Genomic DNA, 23,756 nt, shown 5'->3' on the forward strand with positions numbered 1-23,756 from the left:
TGTAGGTGAATGATATTTGGTATGCAAATGTATAAGCATTGGCATATCTCATTTCCATGGAGATTATTTAGCCCCGCCCCCTCAGTCATGGTCTATTGACTTTGAAACTTTTGCTTAGTTAAAAATACATGTATTAGTTTGTGTTTAGGTCAGTTTATGGGGAACCACTAGTGGTAGGTCAATGATATTTGGCATGCAGTGCAAAAGCATTGGCATATCTCATTTCCATGGAGATTATTTGGTCCGCCCCCCTCAGTCATGGTCTATTGACTTTGAAACTTTTGCTTAGTTTACATGTATTAGTTTGTGATTAGATCAGTTTAAGATGATCCACTAATGTTTGGTCAATGATATTTGGTATGCAAATGTATTGGCATTTGCAAGTTTCATTTCCATCGTGATTATATAACCCCACACCTCATTATGGATCATTGACTTTTACATAGTTTACAAGTTAATGTTTGTGTTTAGGTTTGTTTAAACTTGTGAGGTTTCAGTGGTATTTGGTTTGAATTAAGTTGTATTAGCATAGGCACATCTCATTTTCATGGAGATTATTTGGCCCGCCCCCCTCAGTCTTGGTCTATTGACTTTGAAACTTTTGCTTAGTTTACATGTTTTAGTTTGTGATTAGGTCAGTTTAAGATGAACCACTAATGTTTGGTCAATGATAGCATTGGCACATCTCATTTCCATGGAGATTGTGATCTAGCCCTGTACCGGCCTTCGGTCATGGTTCATTGACTTTGAATATTTGCATAACTTACATATTAATGTATTGCTATTTTAATTTCAACATTTGCATTATCAAAATAACAAATAGGCGAGACATATCTCTGTGTTAACAGTTTATTTTCAAAATTTCTTAATTGCGGAAGTTGATGTAAATTATAGAAATCATAGAAGCATTTAAGGGAACATTAGGCTTGGAACTAATACATTCCCAGACTAGGCTAACAATTTATTATAATAAGTCTTCTTTTCTAGTATATTTATTGCATTATTAATGATCATTAGGTATCATTTTATATAATAAATAGTCCTTAAAAATCATAATAAAGCTTTTTTATCAGGAATAAAGTTGACATCTGACAAACCACTCAGAACTAGTGAGTTCACTCGGGACATAAAAAATGCACTCAGCGCACTTTATTAGCAAAATTAACTTATATGCACAGAGGAAAAATTTATAGACTGTTGGTGCAGAATAACTTATCATATGAGCCTCGTTGAGGTACTCCTTCATTGTAGAAAGATTCTTTTTACTGTTGCATCAGTGATAAATTTTGGTGAAGTTTGAAAAAAAGTTGTTAGATAGATATTTGTCCATTTTCTTATAGTGAAGGCATGTGTTACTGATCACACAACCAAACAACCGTGAATAATCCAATCAACAATTATTTATTGATATGCATAATTGCTTATCAATATTATCAGTGAATGTTGCTTGAACAATGTGATGTTGCTTGAACAATGTGGTTGACACATTGCAATGAGTATGTTTCCACAAGGGGCACTTCCAGTCAAATTGTTTCCATTTAAAAAAAAAATCTTTCTAAATAAACTTAAACAAATTAAATTGTTTATAAATGGACTTTAGAAATCATACAAAGGTTTGTGAACGCTTTCCATGTTTTGGGAGAAATTTTAGTTTAAAGTTAAAAAGTTGAAATCTGCATAAATATCTGTACAGTACAATAACAAAGAAGTCTGCTGCATGGTCAAGATTTGTCCTTTTTACTTTATGTAGTGGTAATTTATTTAATTCCATGTTAATTATAAAAAAGTTGTCTTTAAACTTTTATCAAATTATTTGAATTTTTCGTAAACTTGAGTTCAAAGTGTAAAATTTTACTTCAATGTAGGCAGAGACATATATATGTCTCTGATGTAGGTTGGGGTTGCCCATCAAGATTTTACACTTTTTATATAATGTATTGTTAGGTTATTTTATATCGTATGTAATAATCTGATAATAAATTGTTTTTAGAAACAATATCTAAGTTTTTGGAAGGAGTCCTCAGGAGTTGTATATTTTTTCGTGAATTTTAGTTCAAAGTGGCAAAATTAGATTGACACATACACGCTTAAAAGGCTTCCGGGCCATTTTTTTGTAACAATACATCGCATAATCAAAATTAATATATTTCAAGTAATAGACTATTTTATTAACTTTAAGAATCTGTTTAAATTTTTAATTTATATTGAGGCGTTCCAGAGAAATGACTTAAAATATGTCAATTTTACTTTTTCATGTTTTCCGATTTCCGCGTTTTATACCATTCCGTTTCAAAACGAGGCGTATTTACAAAATGTCAGAGTCCGAAAGAGAAAAAGAACCTCGCGCAGACGGACCCCACGTAGGAAGTCCACACTGTTCTGAGGATAAGTCCGAAACATACCATGCGTTATTCAAAATACCAGAACCCAAAAGAAAGGCTTCACACAATTGTCCAGGTTCAAAACAAATTTTACCAGAGTGGGTTTCAGACTGGAAACTGTGTCATACTAAGTGTGTGCATGTTTTCTACGAGAATGATTATCTTGCTAGCCCTAAAGATGTTTTGACTAAGGTGCAAACTTTACACGATCTTGACGAGAAGCAACGGCAATATGTGTCTAGTTTACAAGAATTTTTAGAGTTTGATTCAAATTTGGATGAATTCTGTCACCAACCTGGTTCAATTAAAGATAAGCTTGACAGATTATCAGCAAAAAGAGATAGTCAACAACAAAATCTGCCACAGAAGTAAGACACTAGAGATAGCCAATTTATCTAAGGCACTGGCTACGAATATGTTGAAATGTAACAATAATAAAAAAGCTATTGTTACATTGGACACTAACAGTCAAGGGTATAACCAAGGGTAAAATAAGTTATTAGAAAAAAATAACATACATGTAGTTATTTGTGGGCTAAAATATAAAAAAACTGTGATAACATATGTATGTTACATGTTTCAAAGTGGCAATATACATCCTTTGTTTTGTTAAATTGCATTATTTAAGGAATGACTGTAATATTTTTTCTGTCTATGAAGAAATAACATAAAAAATGTGGTGCACACTGAATAACCCGCGTAGCGGGTTATTTTAAAGTGTGCACCACATTTTTTATGTTATTTCGAATAGACAGAAAAAATATTACAGTCATTTCTTATAATTTAATTCTTAATTCCATTTTAAACCGGAGTTAATCATGAAAAAACGTTGATGACGTCAAGGTCACATGACAAAATTATGTCTATGAGCTGATAAACAAAACAACGTCAGCCAATCGGAAGATGCGTTACATCCAAAATTAAATTATTAAGTTGTATTGATATTATTATTGTCTCTATGTATACTAACTTTAGAAAGATGTAATAGTTCATAGTTTGCCAATCATGCATAGTACACCTATGTTATTACAGAAAAAATATGCCTGTAATAACTAAAGGGTGTTATTACAGCTTCTCCACATAACTTCAAAGCCTTTGCTCAGACATACATCATGCTTAATCATAATGTATTTTAATTTATTGTAAGAAATAATGATCAGAGCATGTAATGAGGTCCTGCCCAAGCTTCCAAGTAATTACCAAGTGTCTCATATAGTACATGTAATAAGTTACTTGCCTGTAATAACTAAGCCTTGTTAGTTCAGCTAAGTTTAATCGCTTGAAAAGATGTCTCATTGAGTTACCACTAGGTTGATTGAAAATGTATTAATTTAATTTGAAAATTAGTTATCAAGGCTATGTATTAAGTTACTGAGCAAAGTTTCAAGAATTCAAAAGTGCCCACCAAAATAAAAATATTTATAATTATTTAACAAATAACAAACATATGTTACTACCGATGAAGAAAATGTTAGAAACAAAGAGTAGACAACTCATGAAATTATCAGTAATAACAACGTGTATGTAATTTTTCTAATAACATATTTAAGTTATACCCTCTACTGACTAATTGCCGGAATTCTAGGTTTGGTTAAGAACCGATGGAAGCAAGTCAACTAGTACCATTGCAAACTCGTAACCACGTCATCTCGTACCACTAAAAGTCAACTTGTACCAATGTTAACTCGTACCACTGCGAACTCATACCATTGCAGAATTGTACCACTGTAAACTTGTACCATTAAAAATATACAATATATATGCATTGTCTTTTTACAAATCTCTATAAAATTTTAATTGATTTTCTTAATTTATTGAACTTTAGATTGAAAAATATACAATATATACAAGTTTTTTATACGACTGCAAAAAAATTTGCGGTCGTATATTGGTATGACGTTGTCGTCGTACGAAGACACATTGGTTTTCGCACTCTAACTTTAGTTTAAGTGAATGGATCTCTATGAAATTTTACCATAGGGTTCAATACCACAGAATGAAGGTTGGGATTGATTTTGGGGGTTATTGTACCAACAGTTAAGGAATTAGGGGCCAAAAATAAGCATTTTTGTAACTTCCAGACATAACTTGTGTGTTAGTGTATGGATCTCTCTGACATTGTACCACAAGGTTCCATATCACAAAGGGAATGCTTGGATTGATTTTTGGGGTAATTGCCTTCAAATTTTAGGAATTAGGGGCCCAAAAAGGGGCAAAAAACAAGTATTTTTCTAGTTTCATGACAATAACTTGTGTGTAAGTGTATGGATCTTTTTGAAATTGTACTACAAGGTTCCATATCACAAAGGGAAAGCTGGAATTGAGTTTGGGGGTAATTGCCCAAAACGTTTAGGAATAAGGGGCCAAAAATAAGCATTTTTCTAGTTTCCAGACAATAACTTGTGTTCAAGTATATGGATCTCTCTGAAATTGTACTGCAAGGTACATGTACCATACCACAAAGTGAAGGCTGGGATTGATTTTGGGGATAATTGCCTCAAAATTTTAGGACTTAGGGGCAAAAAAAACAAGCATTTTTCTAGTTTCAGGACAATAACTTGTGTGTAAGTGTATGGATCTTTATGAAATTGTACTACAAGGTTCCATATCACAAAGGGAAAGCTGGGTTTGAGTTTGGGGGTAATTGCCCAAAACGTTTAGGAAATTGGGGCCAAAAAACAAGCATTTTTCTAGTTTCCAGACAATAACTTGTGTTCAAGTGTATGGATCTCTCTGAAATTGTACTGCAAGGTACCATACCACAAAGGGAAGGCTGGGATTGAGTTTGGGGGTGATGAATCATAAGGGGGTTCAAAAAATTTGGGTAGGGGGGATTTTTTTCTTTAAAATTTTCCATTTTAAATTGGTTATTTCTGATTTATATATAAAAGCAAATAATAATGATATGGTTTGAATAGGTAAATTAAAAAATTTTAAGTTCTTAGACCACATTCATTCTGTGTTAGAAACCTATGCTGTGTCAAATATTTAATCACAATCTAAATTCAGTGCTGTATCAAGCTTGAATGTTGTGTCCATACTTGCCCCAACTGTTCAGGGTTCGACCTCTGTGGTCATATCAAGCTGCGCCCAGCGGAGCATTTTATTATGAATTGTTTTTGCAAATCCTTATAAATTTCCAAATTCATACATTTTGTTTGGAAGTCATGCACATCTAAAACTGAAGTGATCAAATTAAAGTAGTGACAGACTTATTCCAATTTATATAAGTCACAAAATATTGATAAACAATCAATGACTGATTATTTTGAAACAATGGAGACCAATATTTAATAAGTCTGTTATGTTTTGATTATAAAATTCTTACAAAGTTCCCAAGCAAAAACTGATCTAAAGTGATTAACAAACTGTTAGATAACAATCAAACAGGCACTGGACCTGAACAGTTAATATCAGACAACAATTGTCAATTGAAAGTATTTTGGAGTATATGGATTTGAATGATGTTAGTGGCATCTTAATTGGTGTTGACCAGGAAAAGGCTTTTGATCGTGTTAAATGCATTTAGATACAAAATGTATGTTGGTACGAGTTTGCAATGGTATGAATTTACCGTGGTATGAGTTTGCTTTTATTGGTATGAGTTGACATTGGTACGAGTTTGCAATGATATGAGATACATGTAACTAGGAACCGATTTATTAGGAACATAACAATAATATTTGTGTCTACGGTTACGATGTGTTATTAGCAACCCCATCACGGTAAAGTTATCCGTGGAATATTGAAAATTTTCATGTGTAGTCCCCGTTTTTAGCTCACCAGGCTTATGCCATCACTTGGCGTCCGTCGTCGTCATCCGTCATACATACATCGCATCTTTGTATGTCAGTTTCCCTCATATTTCATGTATACTGGACTAGAAATTATTAATGTGTTGGACAAGGGTAAAACTTAATGCCCCCTCCGCTACGGCAGGGGCATAAAAAGTAGGTGCTAGCTACCAAAGGGACTGGAAATTATGCGTTTGATCTATTACGTTGAGAGAAATCTTTGTCACTTTTCTCCATATTACATGTATACTAGACTAGAAACTATTTATGCATTGGATCTATAGTGTTGAGAGACCGCTTTGACTTTCTGTCAGTTTTCTACATATTATATGTATACTAGACTAGAAATTATTTATGTGTTGGATCTATTGTGTTGAGAGACCTCTTTGACTTTCTGTCCGTTTTCTCCATATTATCAATGATTCATGATTATATATATGTATACTAGACTAGAAATTATTTATATGTTGGATCTATTGTGTTGAGAGACCTCTTTGACTTTCTGTCAGTTTTCTCCATATTATATGTATACTAGACTAGAAATTATTTATGCGTTGGATCTATTGTGTTGAGAGACCTCTTTGACTTTCTGTCAGTTTTCTCCATATTATACATGTATGTATACTAGACTAGAAATTATTTATACGTTGGATCCAGGGCTTCCAAAATATATTTGAGCCAGACGGACATTTTTTGTCTTAACCCTTAGGACTTAGTAACAAAAGGCAAGTATTTTCATCAGTTGGGCTTCGTATAAACAATGATTGACACAAAAACGATTTTAAACTTGAACTACATGTTATATCTGCCTTAGACTCTTTATTTGTGGAAAATTACGCTGTCAGGAACTTTGCTTTCAATTTAAAAAAAACACATTTTTCTAATACCGGATGTTGACTTGACAATGGTAAACCATGGCCCAGAGACGGATACGTAAAATCCGTGTACGTTTACAAAGCACAATTGAGTTTAAGTAGCTCTTTCTACGTTATTTCTTCAGGAAAATACTCGAAATGAACGTTAGATAAAGGTATCAATGATAATTTTAGCATTTTTGAAAAATTCGGATGCATAATTAAACCTCACACCTGTGCACATGCACATACGTGAACTAGTTCAAACAACGTGGTTCTGACGATTTTTCGCTTACAACCTTTATTACTACCTTTTTGGCTAAATTGATTAGCTGAAATTTAAATAAACCTTTAAAATAATAGACCGATCAATGTCCGGTACAAAATAGTTTACCTGTTGCTTGTAAATTATGATCTTATCGTTTCAAATGCGTTTTTCTGATAGTCTCAATCTGTTTTGCTAAAAAGTAGTTAGATTTAGAGCAGGAATGTTTTTCATTTAAATAAAAAAATAACTTCCGAAAAGATCGATCGATGTCGGGCACAAAAGAGGGGATTATAGTAGGGCTTGTTTAAAGAGCACTGTCACTTTAATGAGCGAAAAAGTGTGTCTGTTTAGGCATGGACCATTTGACTTTCTGGGGGGGCCTGGGTTTTTTTTACCTTTTTTTCTGGCCTATTTTGACAAAAAAAAATAATCTGGCCTATTCAGTTGCTAAAAAAATATTCTGGCTTCATCTTCAGCAAGTATGGCATGTATGATGTTGAAAAAAAATATTCTTGCTTTGGATTGACTGAAAAAAAAAATCTTTCTCGGTTTGCATGATAAAAAAAAATCTGGCTTGATATAAAAAATCTTCTCCTCTGAAACTACTGGACCAAATTAAACCAAACTTTAGATGAATGATTCTTAGGTTATCTAGAATAAAGTTTGTGTTTTATTTTCTGTTTCCTCAGAAAACATGGCCGCCATGGCTAAAAATAGAACATGGGGTAAAATGCAGTTTTTGACTTGTACATGTACAAATGTATCTAAAAAATTAAAGCATCTAGAGCAAATCAGACAAGAAGTTAAAGTATTCATTAGGTCAAGGTTACCTGCCCTGAAACTATTAGCCAAATCGGGTATCTGATTTTTATACGACAGCAAAAAAATTTTGCGGTCGTATATTGGTATGACGTTGGTGTCGTCGTCGTCCGATGTTGTCATCCAAAGACACATTGGTTTTCGCACTCTAACTTTAGCTTAAGTGAATGGATCTCTATGAAATTTTACCATAAGGTTCAATACTACAAAAGGAAGGTTGGGATTGATTTTGGGGGTTATGGTACCAACAGTTAAGGAATTAGGGGCCAAAAATAAGCATTTTTATACGACCGCAAAAAAATTGTGCAGTCGTATATTGGTATGACGTTGGCGTCGTCGTCTTGGTCATTCCGGAGACACATTGGTTTTCGCAATTGGGTAATTGCCCAAAACGTTTAGGAATATGGGGCCAAAAATAAGCATTTTTCTAGTTTCCAGACAATAACTTGTGTTCAAGTGTATGGATCTCCATGACATTGTACCGCAAGGTTCCATATCACAAAAAAAATGCTGGGATTGATTTTGGGGGTAATTGTCTCAAAATTTTAGGAATTAGGGGCCAAAAAGGGGCAAGAAACAAGCATTTTTCTAGTTTCATGACAATAACTTGTGTGTAAGTGTATGGATCTTTATGAAATTGTACTACAAGGTTCCATATCACAAAGGGAAAGCTGGAATTGAGTTTGGGGGTAATTGCCCAAAACGTTTAGGAATAAGGGGCCTAAAAGGGGCCAAAAATAAGCATTTTTCTAGTTTCCAGACAACAACTTGTGTTCAAGTGTATGGATCTCTCTGAAATTGTACTGCAAGGTACCATACCACAAAGGGAAGGCTGGGATTGATTTTGGGGGTAATTGTCTCAAAATTTTAGGAATTAGGGGCCAAAAAGGGGCAAAAAAACAAGCATTATTCTAGTTTCAGGACAATAACTTGTGTGTAAGTGTATGGATCTTTATGAAATTGTACTACAAGGTTGCATATCACAAAGGGAAAGCTGGGTTTGAGTTTGGGGGTAATTGCCCTAATCGTTTAGGATTATTGGGCCAAAAAGGAGCCTTAAAACAAGCATTTTTCTAGTTTCCAGACAATAACTTGTGTTCAAGTATATGGATCTCTCTGAAATTGTACTGCAGGGTACCATACCACGAAGGGAAGGCTAGGATTGAGTTTGGGGGTGATGAATCGTAAGGGGCTTCAAAAAATTTTTAAGTTCTTAGACCACATTCATTGTGTGTCAGAAACCTATGCTGTGTCAAATATTTAATCACAATCCAAATTCAGTGCTGTATCAAGCTTGAATGTTGTGTCCATACTTGCCCCAACTGTTCAGGGTTCGACCTCTGCGGTTGTATCAAGCTGCGCCCAGCGGAGCATTTTATTAGGTTATTGCCCCTGAATTTATGATTTTACGGATATTTTGCAGTTTTCGGTTATTATCTTGAATATTATTATACATGTAGATAAAGATTAACTGTAAACAGCAATAATGTTCAGCAAAGTAAGATCTACAAAAAAGTTAATATGACCAAAATTGTCAATTGACCCCTTAAGGAGTTATTGTCCTTGAAAGACAATTTTTCACAATTTGTTCATCTAGTTTGCTTACTTTAACAAATCTTCTCCTTTGAAACTGCTGAATCAATTTCAGCCAAACTTGGGCTGAATGAGTTTCAGAGTATCTAGTATAAATTGTGTATTTTATTATTTTTACTGTGACTTGACTGTTAGTGTTGCTCTCCACCTATTGCAACTCAACTATAAAACCAAACTGTTGAACTGGTCAGAAATTTGAACAAACTGCTGTAGAAAACCACAGTCAAGTCGTGAAAGTGCAAGGTGATAAAATAAAGCATACTTACAATCCTATAAGACTTTAATTCCACTTCAATGTATTCTGAGAAATCAGTCTAACAGTTTGTATAGAAATTTTATTGTTATTGTCATGCTAAAGGTGATAGGTAGTAATTTTGAATTGATATTAAAATGTCCAAATTAAGCTTTCATACAATTTTTCTTTCGAAAAGTCTTCTACATTCATAAGAATCAGACATCATTTGAATTAAAACATCCTATATTCAGTAAAAAAATTTTGCGGTCGTATATTGGTATGACGTTGGCGTCGTCGTCAACATCGTCCTAAGACACATTGGTTTTCGCACTATAACTTTAGTTTAAGTGAATGGATCTCTATGAAATTTTACCATAAGGTTAAATACCACAAAAGCAAGGTTGGGATTGATTTTGGGGGTTATGGTACCAACAGTTAAGGAATTAGGGGCCAAAAATAAGCATTTTCTAGTTTCCAGACAATAACTTGTGGAATGGTGTATGGATCTCTCTGAAATTATATCACAAGTTTCCATACCACAAAGGGATGGTCAGGATTTGCTTTGGGGGGGGGTTATGGCTCAAACCGTTTAGGAATTAGGGGCAAAAAAGGGGGAAAAACAAGGTTGTCCTGGTTAATGGACAAATACTTTAGTACAAAACATAATTTAAAGCAGTGTAAGGCAGATAAATCAAATACATCATTTGAATTACCTCCCTTACACTGCTTTTAAATTATGTTTAAAGTAATGGTTAATGAACAATTAAGACAATTTTAAACAGTGTAAGGGAGGTAATCCAAATACAACGTTTTGATTACTTCCCTTACACCAGTCAGAGCTCAGACATAAACAAGTGTTTTGTGTTTTTGACTTACAGAAGTCAAAAAATGTATTTATTATAAAAATGTGTTCTCATTTTCAGACTTATTTAAGTCAGAAAATGACAGACTTGTTTAGGTCTATTTATGTTTATGAAAAGACTTAATTTTAATTGGTGGCCAAAGTGCACCACCTATGACATCATAAACCTGTCTGAGAGTTCACAAGGACCTGAGCTATCTATATTTAATCATCTAATTGAACATTTTTACTTAACATAAGATTATTTTCCTCATTTTGTGTGGTTATAGATGGTTGCATTGTAAAGTAAATAAACATTATCTCTGTTTTTTAGGCTCTCATGCATATTTTTCTTTAGAAGACAAAGCATTGTCTTTCAATGTTGTCATAATTTCATGAAGATGCATGACCTTTTTATAAATATGCTTGGGTCTTGAAGTTGACCAATTTTGGTAACTTATCGACTTGTAGGAGTCAATATTTCTTGCTTAACACTAATTGACTTATTGAAGTCATAATTTGTCTTAAATTAAAGGGAGACAAATCTTGAAACTTACAAATTTAGACCTCTACGAGTCAAAAGCAGATTTAGACTTATTTATGTCTGAGCTCTGACTGTACACTGCTTTTAAATTATGTTTAAAGAAATGCACGGGTTATGTTCTTCTCATATATTTTATGATGGTATAATACTAAACCCCTAACAGGAGGGATTGTGCCTGATATTCATATGATGAAGACATAATCTTTCAATCAGTTTAATTGAGGTCTGGAGCTGGCATGTCAGTAACTGCTAGTAGTCTGTTGTTATTTATGTATTATTGTCATTTTGTTTATTTTCTTTTGTTTCCTTTTCTGACATCCGACTCGGACTTCTCTTAAACTGAGTTTTACTGTGTGTACTGTTGTGCGTTTGTTTTTTCTACATTGGCTAGAGGTATAGGGAGAGGGTTGAGATCTCAAAAAACATGTTTAACCCCGCCGCATTTTTGCGCCTGTCCCAAGTCAGGAGCCTCGATCTGGCCTTTGTTAGTCTTGTATCATTTTTAATTTTAGTTTCTTGTGTATAATTTGGTGTTTAGTATGACATCCATTATCACTGAACTAGTATACATATTTGTTTAGGGGCCAGCTGAAGGACGCCTCCGGGTGCGGGAGTTTCTCGCTGCATTGAAGACCCATTGGTGGCCTTCGGCTGTTGTCTGCTCTATGATCGGGTTGTTGTCTCTTTGACACATTCCCCATTTCCATTCTCAATTTTATTAATAAAGGAAGACCAGTAAAAATATCTGCAAATGTTGCATCTTTTTTTTTTACAAAAAATCCATATGAAAGATTTGACACCATATTTTTAATTCTATTATAAAATAGATTAAGTTAGCACTATGGTAAATTTAAATGGGTAATTATGGTTGCAAACTCCATTGGAAATTTGAATTGAGATTATGACCATATCTTGAGGGAAAGAATTTTTTTGGGAAAAAGGGGGGGGGGGGTCAATTTTTTCTCATTTCAGATTTCAGAAATTAAAAAGAATTATTCTTCAAATATTTTTTTTTCAAATTTCAAATATTGAAAAATTTCAAGAAGTAATCTTTAATTGCACAGTATGGCGCATTAGATTTGTAAAATCTTTGACCACATTTATTTATTTGTTATGCCGAATCTGACCGTGTATTTAGATTTTTAATTTTGGGTCCAGTTTTCAAATTGGTCTACATTAAGGTCCAAAGGGTCCAAAATTAAACTTAGTTTGATTTTAACAAAAATTGAATATATGGGGTTCTTTGATATGCTGAATCTAAACATGTATTTAGATTTTTTATTTGTGGGCCCCGCTATCAAATTGGTTCATATTGAGGTCAAAAGGGTCCAAAATTAAACTTTGTTTGATTTCATCAAAAATTGAATTATTGGGGTTCTTTGATATGCCAAATCTAACCGTGTATTTAGATTTTTACTTTTGGGTCCTGTTTTTGTCGAGCCTGCGACTTTTGTCGCAGAAAGCTTGACATAGGGATAGTGATCCGGTGGCGGCTACTGCAGCGGTGTTAGCTAACTTCTTAAAAGCTTTATATTTTAGAAGGTGGAAGGTCTGGATGCTTCATACTTTGTATATGGATGCCTCATGTTACAAAGTTTCAGTCAGTCACATGTCCAATGTCCTTGACCTCATTTTCATGGTTCAGTGACTACTTGAAAAAAGAAGTTAAGATTTTTTGTAATGTTAAATTCTCTCTTATTATAAATAATAGGATAACTATATTTGGTATGTGTGTACCTTGCAAGGTCCTCATGCCCGTCAAATAGTTTTCACTTGACCTCGACCTCATTTCATGGATCAGTGAACAAGGTTAAGTTTTGGTGGTCAAGTCCATATCTCAGATACTATAAGCAATAGGTCTAGTATATTTGGTGTATGGAAGGACTGTAAGGTGTACATGTCCAACTGTCAGGTGTCATCTGACCTTGACCTCATTTTCCTGGTTCAGTGGTTATAGTTAAGTTTTTGTGTTTTGGTCTGTTTTTCTTATACTGTATGCAATAGGTCTACTATATTTGGTGTATGGAATGATTGTAAGGTGTTCATGTCTAGCGGGTAGGTGTCATCTGACCTTGACCTCATTTTCATGGTTCAGTGGCCAAGGTTAAGTTTTTGAGTTTTGGTCTTTTTTTCTAATACTATATGCAATAGTCAACTATATTTGGTGTATGGAAATATTTTATGATCTATATGTCAGTCGCGCAGGTTTTATTCGACTTTGACCTCATTTTCAAGGTTCATTGCTCAGTGTTAAGTTTTTGTGTTTTGGTCTGTTTTTCTTAAACTATAAGCAATAGGTCAACTATATTTGTTGTATGGAAGAATTGTTAGCTGTACATGCCTGCCTAGCATGGTTCATCTGACCTTGACCTCATTTTCATGGTTCATTGGTCAATGTTTAGTTTTCTTGGTTAATGTTAAAGATTTATATTTAGGACTATCAACATAATATCAATGATTAGTAAAGAAGGCGAGACATTTCAGCGTGTGCACTCTTATTAGATAATAAATAATTATATTAGTAAAATTTAAAAAAAAGAAAGGACCTCATGCTTCTTTTAAGTAGTGTGTTTATACCTTTGATGCAATCATTCATCTGTAAATTTTAATTTTCTTGAAAAAAATGCTATAGTGAAGGCTTTACATAATGATCTAATACTTTCTTAACAGAATTTCCCTAGCAGTGGGAGTATTTTTCCTGTAAATTCAAGGTACAGCTTAAATTCAAGGTACAGCTTACAGATTGTGTAATTAAATATTACTGTTCAGGAGCAAAACTTTACTGTTCAAGTGTTGGGGGGTTATGAAAATGGTGTGAGGGGGGGGGGGCGGGGGGGGGGGGGGCGGTAATTAAAAAAATAATACTTACAGAAGTGATTTTTTTGAAAGAAAATTGAGGTATGTAACTTAAACAAGTGATTTTCATGCCATTATCCCAGATTCAGTACAGTGTCATCACCTGAAATGGCTGATCATCCTATAAACACAGATGTTGGTTCTGATAATTTTAGCATCATTATAAGTCCCAGATCATGTATTAGTCCCTACCGACAAAGTCGAAGGGGACTTTAGGTTTACACTCCGTCTGTCTGTCTGTCAGTCTGTCTGTCTGTCCTTCTGTCAGTCCGGCAAATCAGCTTTCCATACTTTTTTTCTTCGTTCTTGAAGATATTGATTTGATATTTGGTATATAGTTTTATCATGACAAGTTATAAAACAAATTCAAATTTTGTTACGGTCTGATGATTTAATCCAGAGTTATGGACCATAACTCTTGACCATATCTAATGTTAGAGTACTATGTTAAACCATATTTCTGTACAAAGGGAGATAACTAATTTTTTAAAAGACATTCTTTGTTCAATTTATTTGAAGAATTTTTTGGCAGGTTTGTTAGTTATTTAGTATAAACTAATTTTCTGAATGCTATATATATATATATAAAAAAAATTATGAAGAGAAATCCTTTAATTAGATAATAATCTATTTTTATTATGTATATATTTCAATACATTTGTGTAGATAAAAGTTGTTGACATTTTATAGATAAGTTACAAATCTATATTAGTTTGTGACAAATGAAAGAAAAAATATTTGGAACTATTAATTATATTTGATTATAATTTGAAAATAGATATACACTGTATTACATCATATCTAATTTTAGAGAACTATTAATCATAACTTATGTTTTTTCATCATGCTTATACATATTGATTGATAATTGGTATATAGTTTTATCATGAGAAGTTACAGATCAAGTTCAAATTTTTGTTTCGGTCTAATAATTTTGTGCAGAGTTATATAATTATGGTCTGTGGACTTGAAAAATTCACTCATATAATCAGTTTTCCACACTGTTTTTAGTCATGCTTGAAGATATTGACATGAAATTTACTTTTTGTTTACACCATGGCAAATTATATAACAAGTTAGCATTTTGTTCCAGTATAATGAATTTTTAGCTCACCTGGCCCGAAGGGCCAAGTGAGCTTTTCTCATCACTTGGCGTCCGTCGTCCGTCGTCGTTAGCTTTTTACAAAAATCTTCTCCTCTGAAACCACTGGGCCAAATTTAACCAAACTTGGCCACAATCATCATTAGGGTATCTAGTTTAATAAATGTGTCCGATGACCCCGCCAACCAAACAAGATGGCGGCCATGGCTAAAAATAGAACATAGGGGTAAAATGTAAATTTTGGCTTATATCTCTGAAACCAAAGCATTAAGAGTAAATCTGACTAGGGTAAAACTGATTATCAGGTCAAGATCTATCTGCCCTGAAATTTTCAGACAAATCTGACAACCTGTTGTTGGGTTGCTGCCCCTGAATTGGTAATTTTAAGGAAATTTTGCAGTTTTTGGTTATTATCTTGAATATTATTATAGATAGAGATAAACTGTAAACAGCAATAATGTTCTGCAAAGTAAGATCTACAAATAAGTTATTATGACCAAAATTGTCAGTCGACCCCTTTAGGAGTTATTGCCCTTAATAGTCAATTTTTAACAATTTTTTATTGTAAATTTTTGTAATCTTTTACAAAAATCTTCTTCTCTTAAACTACTGAGACAAATTTAACCATACTTGGCCATAATCATTACTTGGGTATCTAGTTTAAAATATTTGTCCGATGACCCCGCCTTCCAACCATCATGGCCGACTTGGTTAAAAATAGAACATAGGGGTAAAATGCAGTTTTTGGTTTATATCTCTGAAACTAAAGCATTTAGAGCAAATCTGACAGGTGGCAAAATGTTCATCAGATTTAGATTTATCTGCCCTGAAATTTTCAGACAAATCCGACAACCCGTTGTTGGGTTGCTGCCCCTGAGTTAGTAATTTTACAAAAATTTTGCAGTTTTTGTCGAGCCTTCGACTTTTGTCGAAAAAGCGAGACATAGCGATCCTACATTCCGTCGGCGTTGTCTTCGTCGGCGGCGTCCACAAATATTCACTCTGTGGTTAAAGTTTTTGAAATTTTAATAACTTTCTTAAACTATCCTGGATTTCTACCAAACTTGGACAGAAGCTTGTTTATGATCATAAGATAATATTCAAAAGTAAATTTTGTAAAAAAAAAATTCCATTTTTTCCGTATTTTACTTATAACTGTTATAAATGGACTTAGTTTTTCTGCCAGGAAACATTACATTCACTCTGTGGTTAAAGTTTTTGAAATTTTAATAACTTTCTTAAACTATCCTGGATTTCTACCAAACTTGGAAAGAAGCTTGTTTATGATCATAAGATAGTATCCAGAAGTAAATTTTGTAAAAAAAAATTCCATTTTTTCCGTATTTTACTTATAAATGGACTTAGTTTTTCTGCCAGTTAACATTACATTCACTCTGTGGTTAAAGATTTTAAAATTTTAACAACTTTCTTAAACTATCCTGGATTTGTACCAAACTTGGACAGAAGCTTGTTTATGATTAAAAGCTAGTATCCAGAAGTAAATTTTGTAAAAAAAAAAATCCATTTTTTCCGTATTTTACTTATAAATGGACTTAGTTTTTCTGCCAGTTAACATTACATTCACTCTGTGGTTAAAGTTTTTAAAATTTGAACAACTTTCTTAAACTATCCTGGATTTGTACCAAACTTAGACAGAAGCTTGTTTATGATTAAAAGCTAGTATCTAGAAGGAAATTTTGTTCCATTTTTTCCGTATTTTACTTATAAATGGACTTAGTTTTTCTTCCAGTTAACATTACATACAGTCTGCAGTTTAAGTTTTTAAAACATTTATTAGATTCATAAACTATCCTGGATTTTTACCAAACTTGGACAGAAGCTACTTACAATCAAAAGATAGTATAGAGAGGAATATTTTTATTAATTTTTTTCCTCATTTTTGCTGAGCCTGTGATTAACAGCAAAAAGTAGGCGAAACACTGGGTTCCGCGGAACCCTTACGAATTTTTGTTATTATCTTAGATATCATTATAATATCTAATATCTAATACTATTAATTATGATTTTAACCTTATTTTACATGATTTCCCAAGCATCAGTAAATACAGGTGAGCGACACAGGCTCTTGAGAGCCTCTAGTTACCCGGTAGGGGACTATGTATTGCCATGCAATACTCTCAGAATGCTTGTTAATATTATTTCTCTTAATTTTGTGCTGTTTTCACATTTCTTGACCGGTGTGAGAAAAATATTTCTCCTCACTCATTTGTCACTTGTGAAATATTTGTTCTCAGCAAATGATTGGTTGTAATTTAGTTATGACCTTAAATTTTCTTGATTTCATCTGAATTTCCTATTGTGACATGCTGGAAAAAGGCGACCATGTCTGATGACGTCACATATAAAGAACACAACTTTCTGCAAATATTTGAAAAGGTAGGATAAAAATCATTAAGGAAACAGATTCCACTTCTATGACTCGTGTATTATGATATTTCTCCACTCTCAACAGTTAAATTTTAATTATTTAAAAAGCCTGGCAAGCCTCGTGCTTTAGATATTAAAATTTAACTGTTGAGAGTGGAGAAATATCGTAACACACTTGTTGAAGTGATGAAATCTACATGTATATATATATTTAACGCAACAATAAAATTTAATCAATTAGTCTAGTGATTTATTTGTACATGTACTACATAAATAGGTGATTATTAATGAAAGACAACTCTTACTTGTAACATTTCTGGACAAAATGTTACTTGAATTAGTGATTTAAGAAACTGTTCATTGAAGTATTATTATAATTCCCCTGTTGGATGGACTGGAGGAGCAATACAAATATTTCCAGAGAACTCCTCAAAACTCAATATGAACAAGCTTAAGAGAACCGATAGATATTACCTGAAAACTTTATTATATACATGTATGGAGTAAGACTGCTTTTTAAATAATACAGTGCCTTATGCTGTTTACCTAATGTTAAGTTAACATGTATGTCATGTATGTGATCATGGTGATACTTGAATTGTAGTTAAGCCTTTATCTATAAGACTTGCAACATAAATTCAATGGTCAGTAAAGCAGGCGAGACATTTCAGCATTTGCACTCTTGTTATGGAACATTGGTAGTGTTAAGTTTATGTGATACTTGTAGTAAAACCTTAAAGCTTCATATCACAGACTTTTATCATAAATTCAATCAGACATTTGAAGTAAAGCAGGCAAGACATTTTAGATTGTGCACTCTTGGTTAATTTTGTGGGATAAATTAAAGGAAGCCTTTTGATTTCCATGTACATATAATGTATGCTGTAAGGTCGGTACTTCTAAGGGCTATGTACTCAAACACAACAATTTACCCACATGCTATATTTATTCCTCAGTCTTTAAAGACCGGACATATTATGGTATATTGTTGTCCATCCATCTTCAACACTTTGGACAATAACTCAAAAGGCTTTCACCAATTTTCATAAATTTTTGGTGAATTATTTATATCTATCATGTCTATTGGCGTAAGCAACAATATTAATGTACCTTTCAATTTTTGTAAATTTTAGATTTTACATTTCCAAGTTATTGGATTTTATGCATAAACAAATGCATGAAATGGGGGATTTTCCAGTTTTCTGACTAAAACTCAAAAAATACCTTGAGCAATTTTCATGAAACTTTGGTGAATTGTTGACATAAGTTCCCTTTTGTTTTTTGTTTTTTTTATTTCTGATTTTACTTTTCAAGAGTCAATAATTCATGTAATTGGGACTTAATTCATAAAAAAAGTTTTTTTTCTCCAGATTTCGAACAATAACTCAAAAACATTTTGTGCATGCGCAGTAATCAGAAAACTATGGTGACTTGTTTGTATCTATTGATATAAGCTTCCTTTTGGCATGTTTGGTTTTTATCAATTGCTGAAATGACATTACAGAGTTATGGAACTTTATTCGTTGAAAAATTGTCCTTATGATTGTAAGTTGTCAAATTCACAGTCTGTGTTTCAATTTTTCAGTCAGGTATCTGTAAGTGTATTGAAAGGTGAGAGGTTCATCATTGCATTGTATCGCCTGTATGAGAAAATTCAGAAGCAGAGGCGTACTAGATACAGACTATATGAAGGAATGTTCACACAGTTAGTAGTTACTCTTGGTGAAATATGTTACTTAGAGGCAGAGTGAGTATTTACACATTTATTTATTATAATGCATAATCAGGGATTAAACATTGCTAAACTTAAGGGTCACCAGATTTTTGGTTGGGTGAATATATTTATCGTCCTGATCGATCAGTTGTAAAGTATTTAGCTGTGAATCCCATTAATTCTACCCTTTCCCCGCAATATAAACAACAACTGTTCAGAAACAGAAATCTGACTGTTAAATCAGAGAGGGAAAATTGAAGAGTTAATTTCTGGAAACCAGAAAGTTCCTCAACAGGCTTTATAACCAAAACACGATTGGACATCTTAGTTTTCAATGTGAAGTCATGATTTGACATATACCCCTTCTCTAAACACTGGTTCTTATCTCTCGTCTAACTCTTCTACGATTTTTTCATTATTGTTTAGTTTTTACGTCCAAACTTTTGAATCTGAACTGCATCAAAGATCCATTCCAGTTGTCCAGGGAGTCATTACAATAGAAAAACAAAGGATATGGGGTATCTAACCATGACACAAAATAAGTACATGAACAGCAAAAAACACACAAAAAGCAAAGGAACAGCGCTTTTATTGCTGTTCTTCATCTCAAAGTCACAGTGAGGTCTTCAAAACAGGGGAAAAAAAACTCTCACCTTACTGCAACTTTGAGACGGCCCCTATCATCGGTTTCAGCAGAATTCTTTACAAAATGATTGGGATAGAGATCTCCAAGACTTTGTAAGATGTATCCCACCAAATTGGGCCCGGTCAAAAAGAACATACTGGAAAGTAGTACATAATGAAAACAAAATAGTTCCTATGCATAGTTGTAAATATGAAAATGTGTAGAATATATTTTAGTTATTAAGGTATCAAATGAAAGGTGAAGGACTGGTGATCCTTGTAGAACATATACTGACAAATTGACTGATTAAATATTATGAATAGTACAAAAATGTATGAATGAATTCTAAAATTTAGGGCATATATTGCCTGTTTCTCAGATATGAAGTAACAAGCCCGTTTTATACAATAACTGGTACACACATCACTATTTACAAAATCTTCAGTGAGAAAAAGAAACGCAAATGCAAAATCTCCTAAATAAATTTCAAAATTTCTAGTTTCCTATTCAATCTTCAATAAAAAGTAATTGAATAATATTTTTGATCAACACTATTAGAGGATGGCTTGGATTTGAAATAGTGTTTTATGTTTCATAGAAACAGCTGTATTGTCAAAATGTCAATAGTAAGATCAAATTGAAGGGAGACAATTTTTGTGGGAAATGTACTAAAATCAGTAATGTCAAATCTTATGATAATATTTCTGGTGGCAATGATTTAAATAGTATAAAGTTATCACACCTAATCTATTCCAGGCTCAAAAGCTACATATAGGATTACATAAAAAGGCTTTATTAGTATATATGAAAAGTGCATTTAAGTTTTATTTTATCAGTACAAAAATTGGTTGGGCCCCTGAAAATAATATTTTTGGGGCCCAGCTGGCCCCTGGAGAAAAAGAGTTTAAGTTTAATCCCTGCAAAATGTATGGGGTTGGCAGTTTCTTTTTCTATAAATTGTTCTCAACAGCCTTTTGTGTATTTTGGCAAGCCTGCGACTGTTGTTGCAGAAAGCTCGACATAGGGATAGTGATTGGCTGGCAGCCACGGTTGCGGCTACAGCAGCATTAACTAACTTCTTAAAAGCTTAATATTTTAGGTGGATACTTGATACCTTGTTAATAGATGCCTTATGTTATGAAGTTTCTGTCTGTCATATGTCTGATGTCCTTGACCTCATTTTCATGGTTCAGTGATCATGACTACTTGAGATTTTTTGTAATGTTATTGCGAACCAAATGAAACTTTTCCACAGATTCATCTCCTATTGCATTGTATTTGTCAATCTATTTTAACTTTTGTAAGTTCTTTTGTCCCATTGAATAAATACAATAGCTATTTGAAAGTTTTGTCAGAAATGAACTTAAATTAATGTTTGAATCACTGTTTACATTCAACAGATCGAAAATATATTATTAATATTGAATAAATACAACATCACATGCAGTTTTTTGTCAAGCCTGCGACTTTTGTCACAGAAAGCTCGACATAGGGATAGTGATTTGACAGCGGCGGCCGCGGCGTTTACTAACTTCTTAAAAGCTTTATATTTTAGAAGGTGGAAGACCTGGATGCTTCATACTTTGTATATAGATGCCTTATGTTATGAAGTTTCTGTCTGTCACATGTCCATTGTCCTTGACCTCATTTCATGGATCAGTGAACAAGGTTAAGTTTTGGTGGTCAAGTCCATATCTCAGATACTATAAGCAATAGGTCTAGTATATTTGGTGTATGGAAGGATTGTAAGGTGTACATGCCTAACTGGCAGGTGTCATCTGACCTTGACCTTATTTTCATGATTCATTGGTTATAGTTAAGTTTTTGTGTTTTGGTCTGTTTTTCTTATACTATATGCAATAGGTCTACTTTATTTGGTGTATGGAATGATTGTAAGGTGTACATGTCCAACTGGCAGGTGTCATCTGACCTTGACCTCATTTTCATGGTTCAGTGGTCAAAGTTAAGTTTTTGAGTTTTGGTCTCTTTTTCTTATACTATATGCAATAGGTCAACTGTATTTGGTGTATGGAAATATTTCATGATGTACTGTCAGTCTTGCAGGTTTTATTTGCCCTTGACCTCATTTTCATGGTTCATTGCTCAGTGTTAAGTTTTTGTGTTTTGGTCTGTTTTTCTTAAACTATAAGCATTAGGTCAACTATATGTGTTGTATGGAAGGATTGTAAGCTGTATATGTCTGTCTGGCAGGTATCAACTGACCTTGACCTCATTTTTGTGGTTCATTGGTCAATGTTAAGTTTTCATAGTTAAGTTTGTTTCTTAGATACTAAAAGCAATAGGTCAACTATATTTAATGCATTATAGGTTGATTGTTAGGTGTACATGTGTGCCTGGCATGGTTCATCTGACCTTGACTTCATTTGAACGTTTCATTGGTCAAAGTTTAGTTTTCTTGGTTAAGTCTGTTTCTTAGAAACTATAAGCAATAGGTCAACTATATTTAATGTACTGAATTATTGTAAGGTGTACATGTATTTCTTGTTTGGTTTATCTGACCTTGACCTAATTTTCTTGGATCATGTTAAGTTCATGTGATAGTTGATGTAAAGCTTTATATTTAGAACTATCAACTTAATATCAATGGTTAGTAAAGAAGGCGAGACATTTCAGCGTGTGCACACTTGTGAGTATAAAACCTGTATTTTCGTGTATTTATAAGATAATTTTTTTACTCAGGTAAATTAATCAATAAGTGATAGATTTCTCTCAGAAGAAATTTAAAGGTCCCAGTGAATAAACTACACAGACATGACAGAGAACAATAGAAAATCTGACAGGAGCAAAAGGCAGATTCCATATAAGAAAGTTAAAAACTTCCCATAAGTATGTTTGGCATTAATCAACACCAATGAACTTCTGTTTTGGAATACATCACTACAAACAGCTCAGAGTCTGAAAAGACCATATTTTGTGCTCGACCAGTAAAGATTTTTCAAGACTCGACGTAATCTAGACAGTACCTAACTGTACTTAACTGTACTCGACTTTGGTCTTGACTTTACTTAATAAGTCTGATTTAGTACTTGATAATCTTGGTATAGTCTGAAATGGTCTCGACAAATGCTTTGGTGGAGTCAAACTTGTCTAATTTTCTAAGATACTCCTTCATCATTCTCATAACCAGAATTAAATGTAAACAAAATAAATGCTTGATCAATGTTTCAATCACTGTTAGATTAAAGGCACAAATGACTTCCAATACAGTTATAAGAGTTGTCTCCTATACCCCAGGTCATTTATACCCGAAATTTGTTTTTTTCTCAATCGATTTATGAATTTCGAACAGCGGTATACTACTGTTGCCTTTATTTATCTACCCCTGTAAGCCCATGCAATAATTATAGATTAAAACATGTCCTTTTCCATATCGGCCCTTGTATCATACAGAGACTCCCATATTAACCCAAGGTACCAGCAGAGTGCTCATATTGTTCGAGGAATGATACTAGGGCCCATATGGAAAAGGATATGTTATAGATGTAATCTACATGATCTATTTATCACAAATTATACTAATACTTTAAAAGAAGAAATAATTTTATTACTTCTTCTAGCAAGATCATACATTTTTGTCCTCCACTGAAATAATGCCGCTGATATTTTAATCAATGTTCCTCATCCGTCATAGTTGTTATGAACACTTATGACGTCATTACAGGACACAAGTTATTTGCCCAGGCAGGAATATGGCTAGGCCTAATCTGCGGTTATTGCATAT

The 23,756-nt window shown here is 33.2% G+C and overlaps 1 protein-coding gene and 1 long non-coding RNA gene across 2 annotated transcripts in view; one reads left to right on the forward strand and one right to left on the reverse strand.

Annotated features, from left to right (window-relative positions):
- The window catches only part of LOC127710363 (uncharacterized), a 229,198-nt gene that overhangs the window by 85,450 nt on the left and 119,992 nt on the right, over nucleotides 1–23,756 (reverse strand). The window lies entirely within an intron of this gene.
- LOC127710361 (uncharacterized) overlaps nucleotides 19,267–23,756 on the forward strand; it is a 47,509-nt gene continuing 43,019 nt past the window's right edge. The window contains exon 1 of the mRNA XM_052216154.1: nucleotides 19,267–19,422. Within this exon, the coding sequence (XP_052072114.1) occupies nucleotides 19,370–19,422 (53 nt within the window). The 5' untranslated portion in view covers nucleotides 19,267–19,369. The remainder of the gene's footprint in view (nucleotides 19,423–23,756) is intronic.

The sequence above is a fragment of the Mytilus californianus genome, unplaced genomic scaffold, assembly GCF_021869535.1.
Source record: "Mytilus californianus isolate M0D057914Y unplaced genomic scaffold, xbMytCali1.0.p SCAF_74, whole genome shotgun sequence".
Classification (NCBI taxonomy): Eukaryota; Metazoa; Mollusca; class Bivalvia; order Mytilida; family Mytilidae; genus Mytilus; species Mytilus californianus.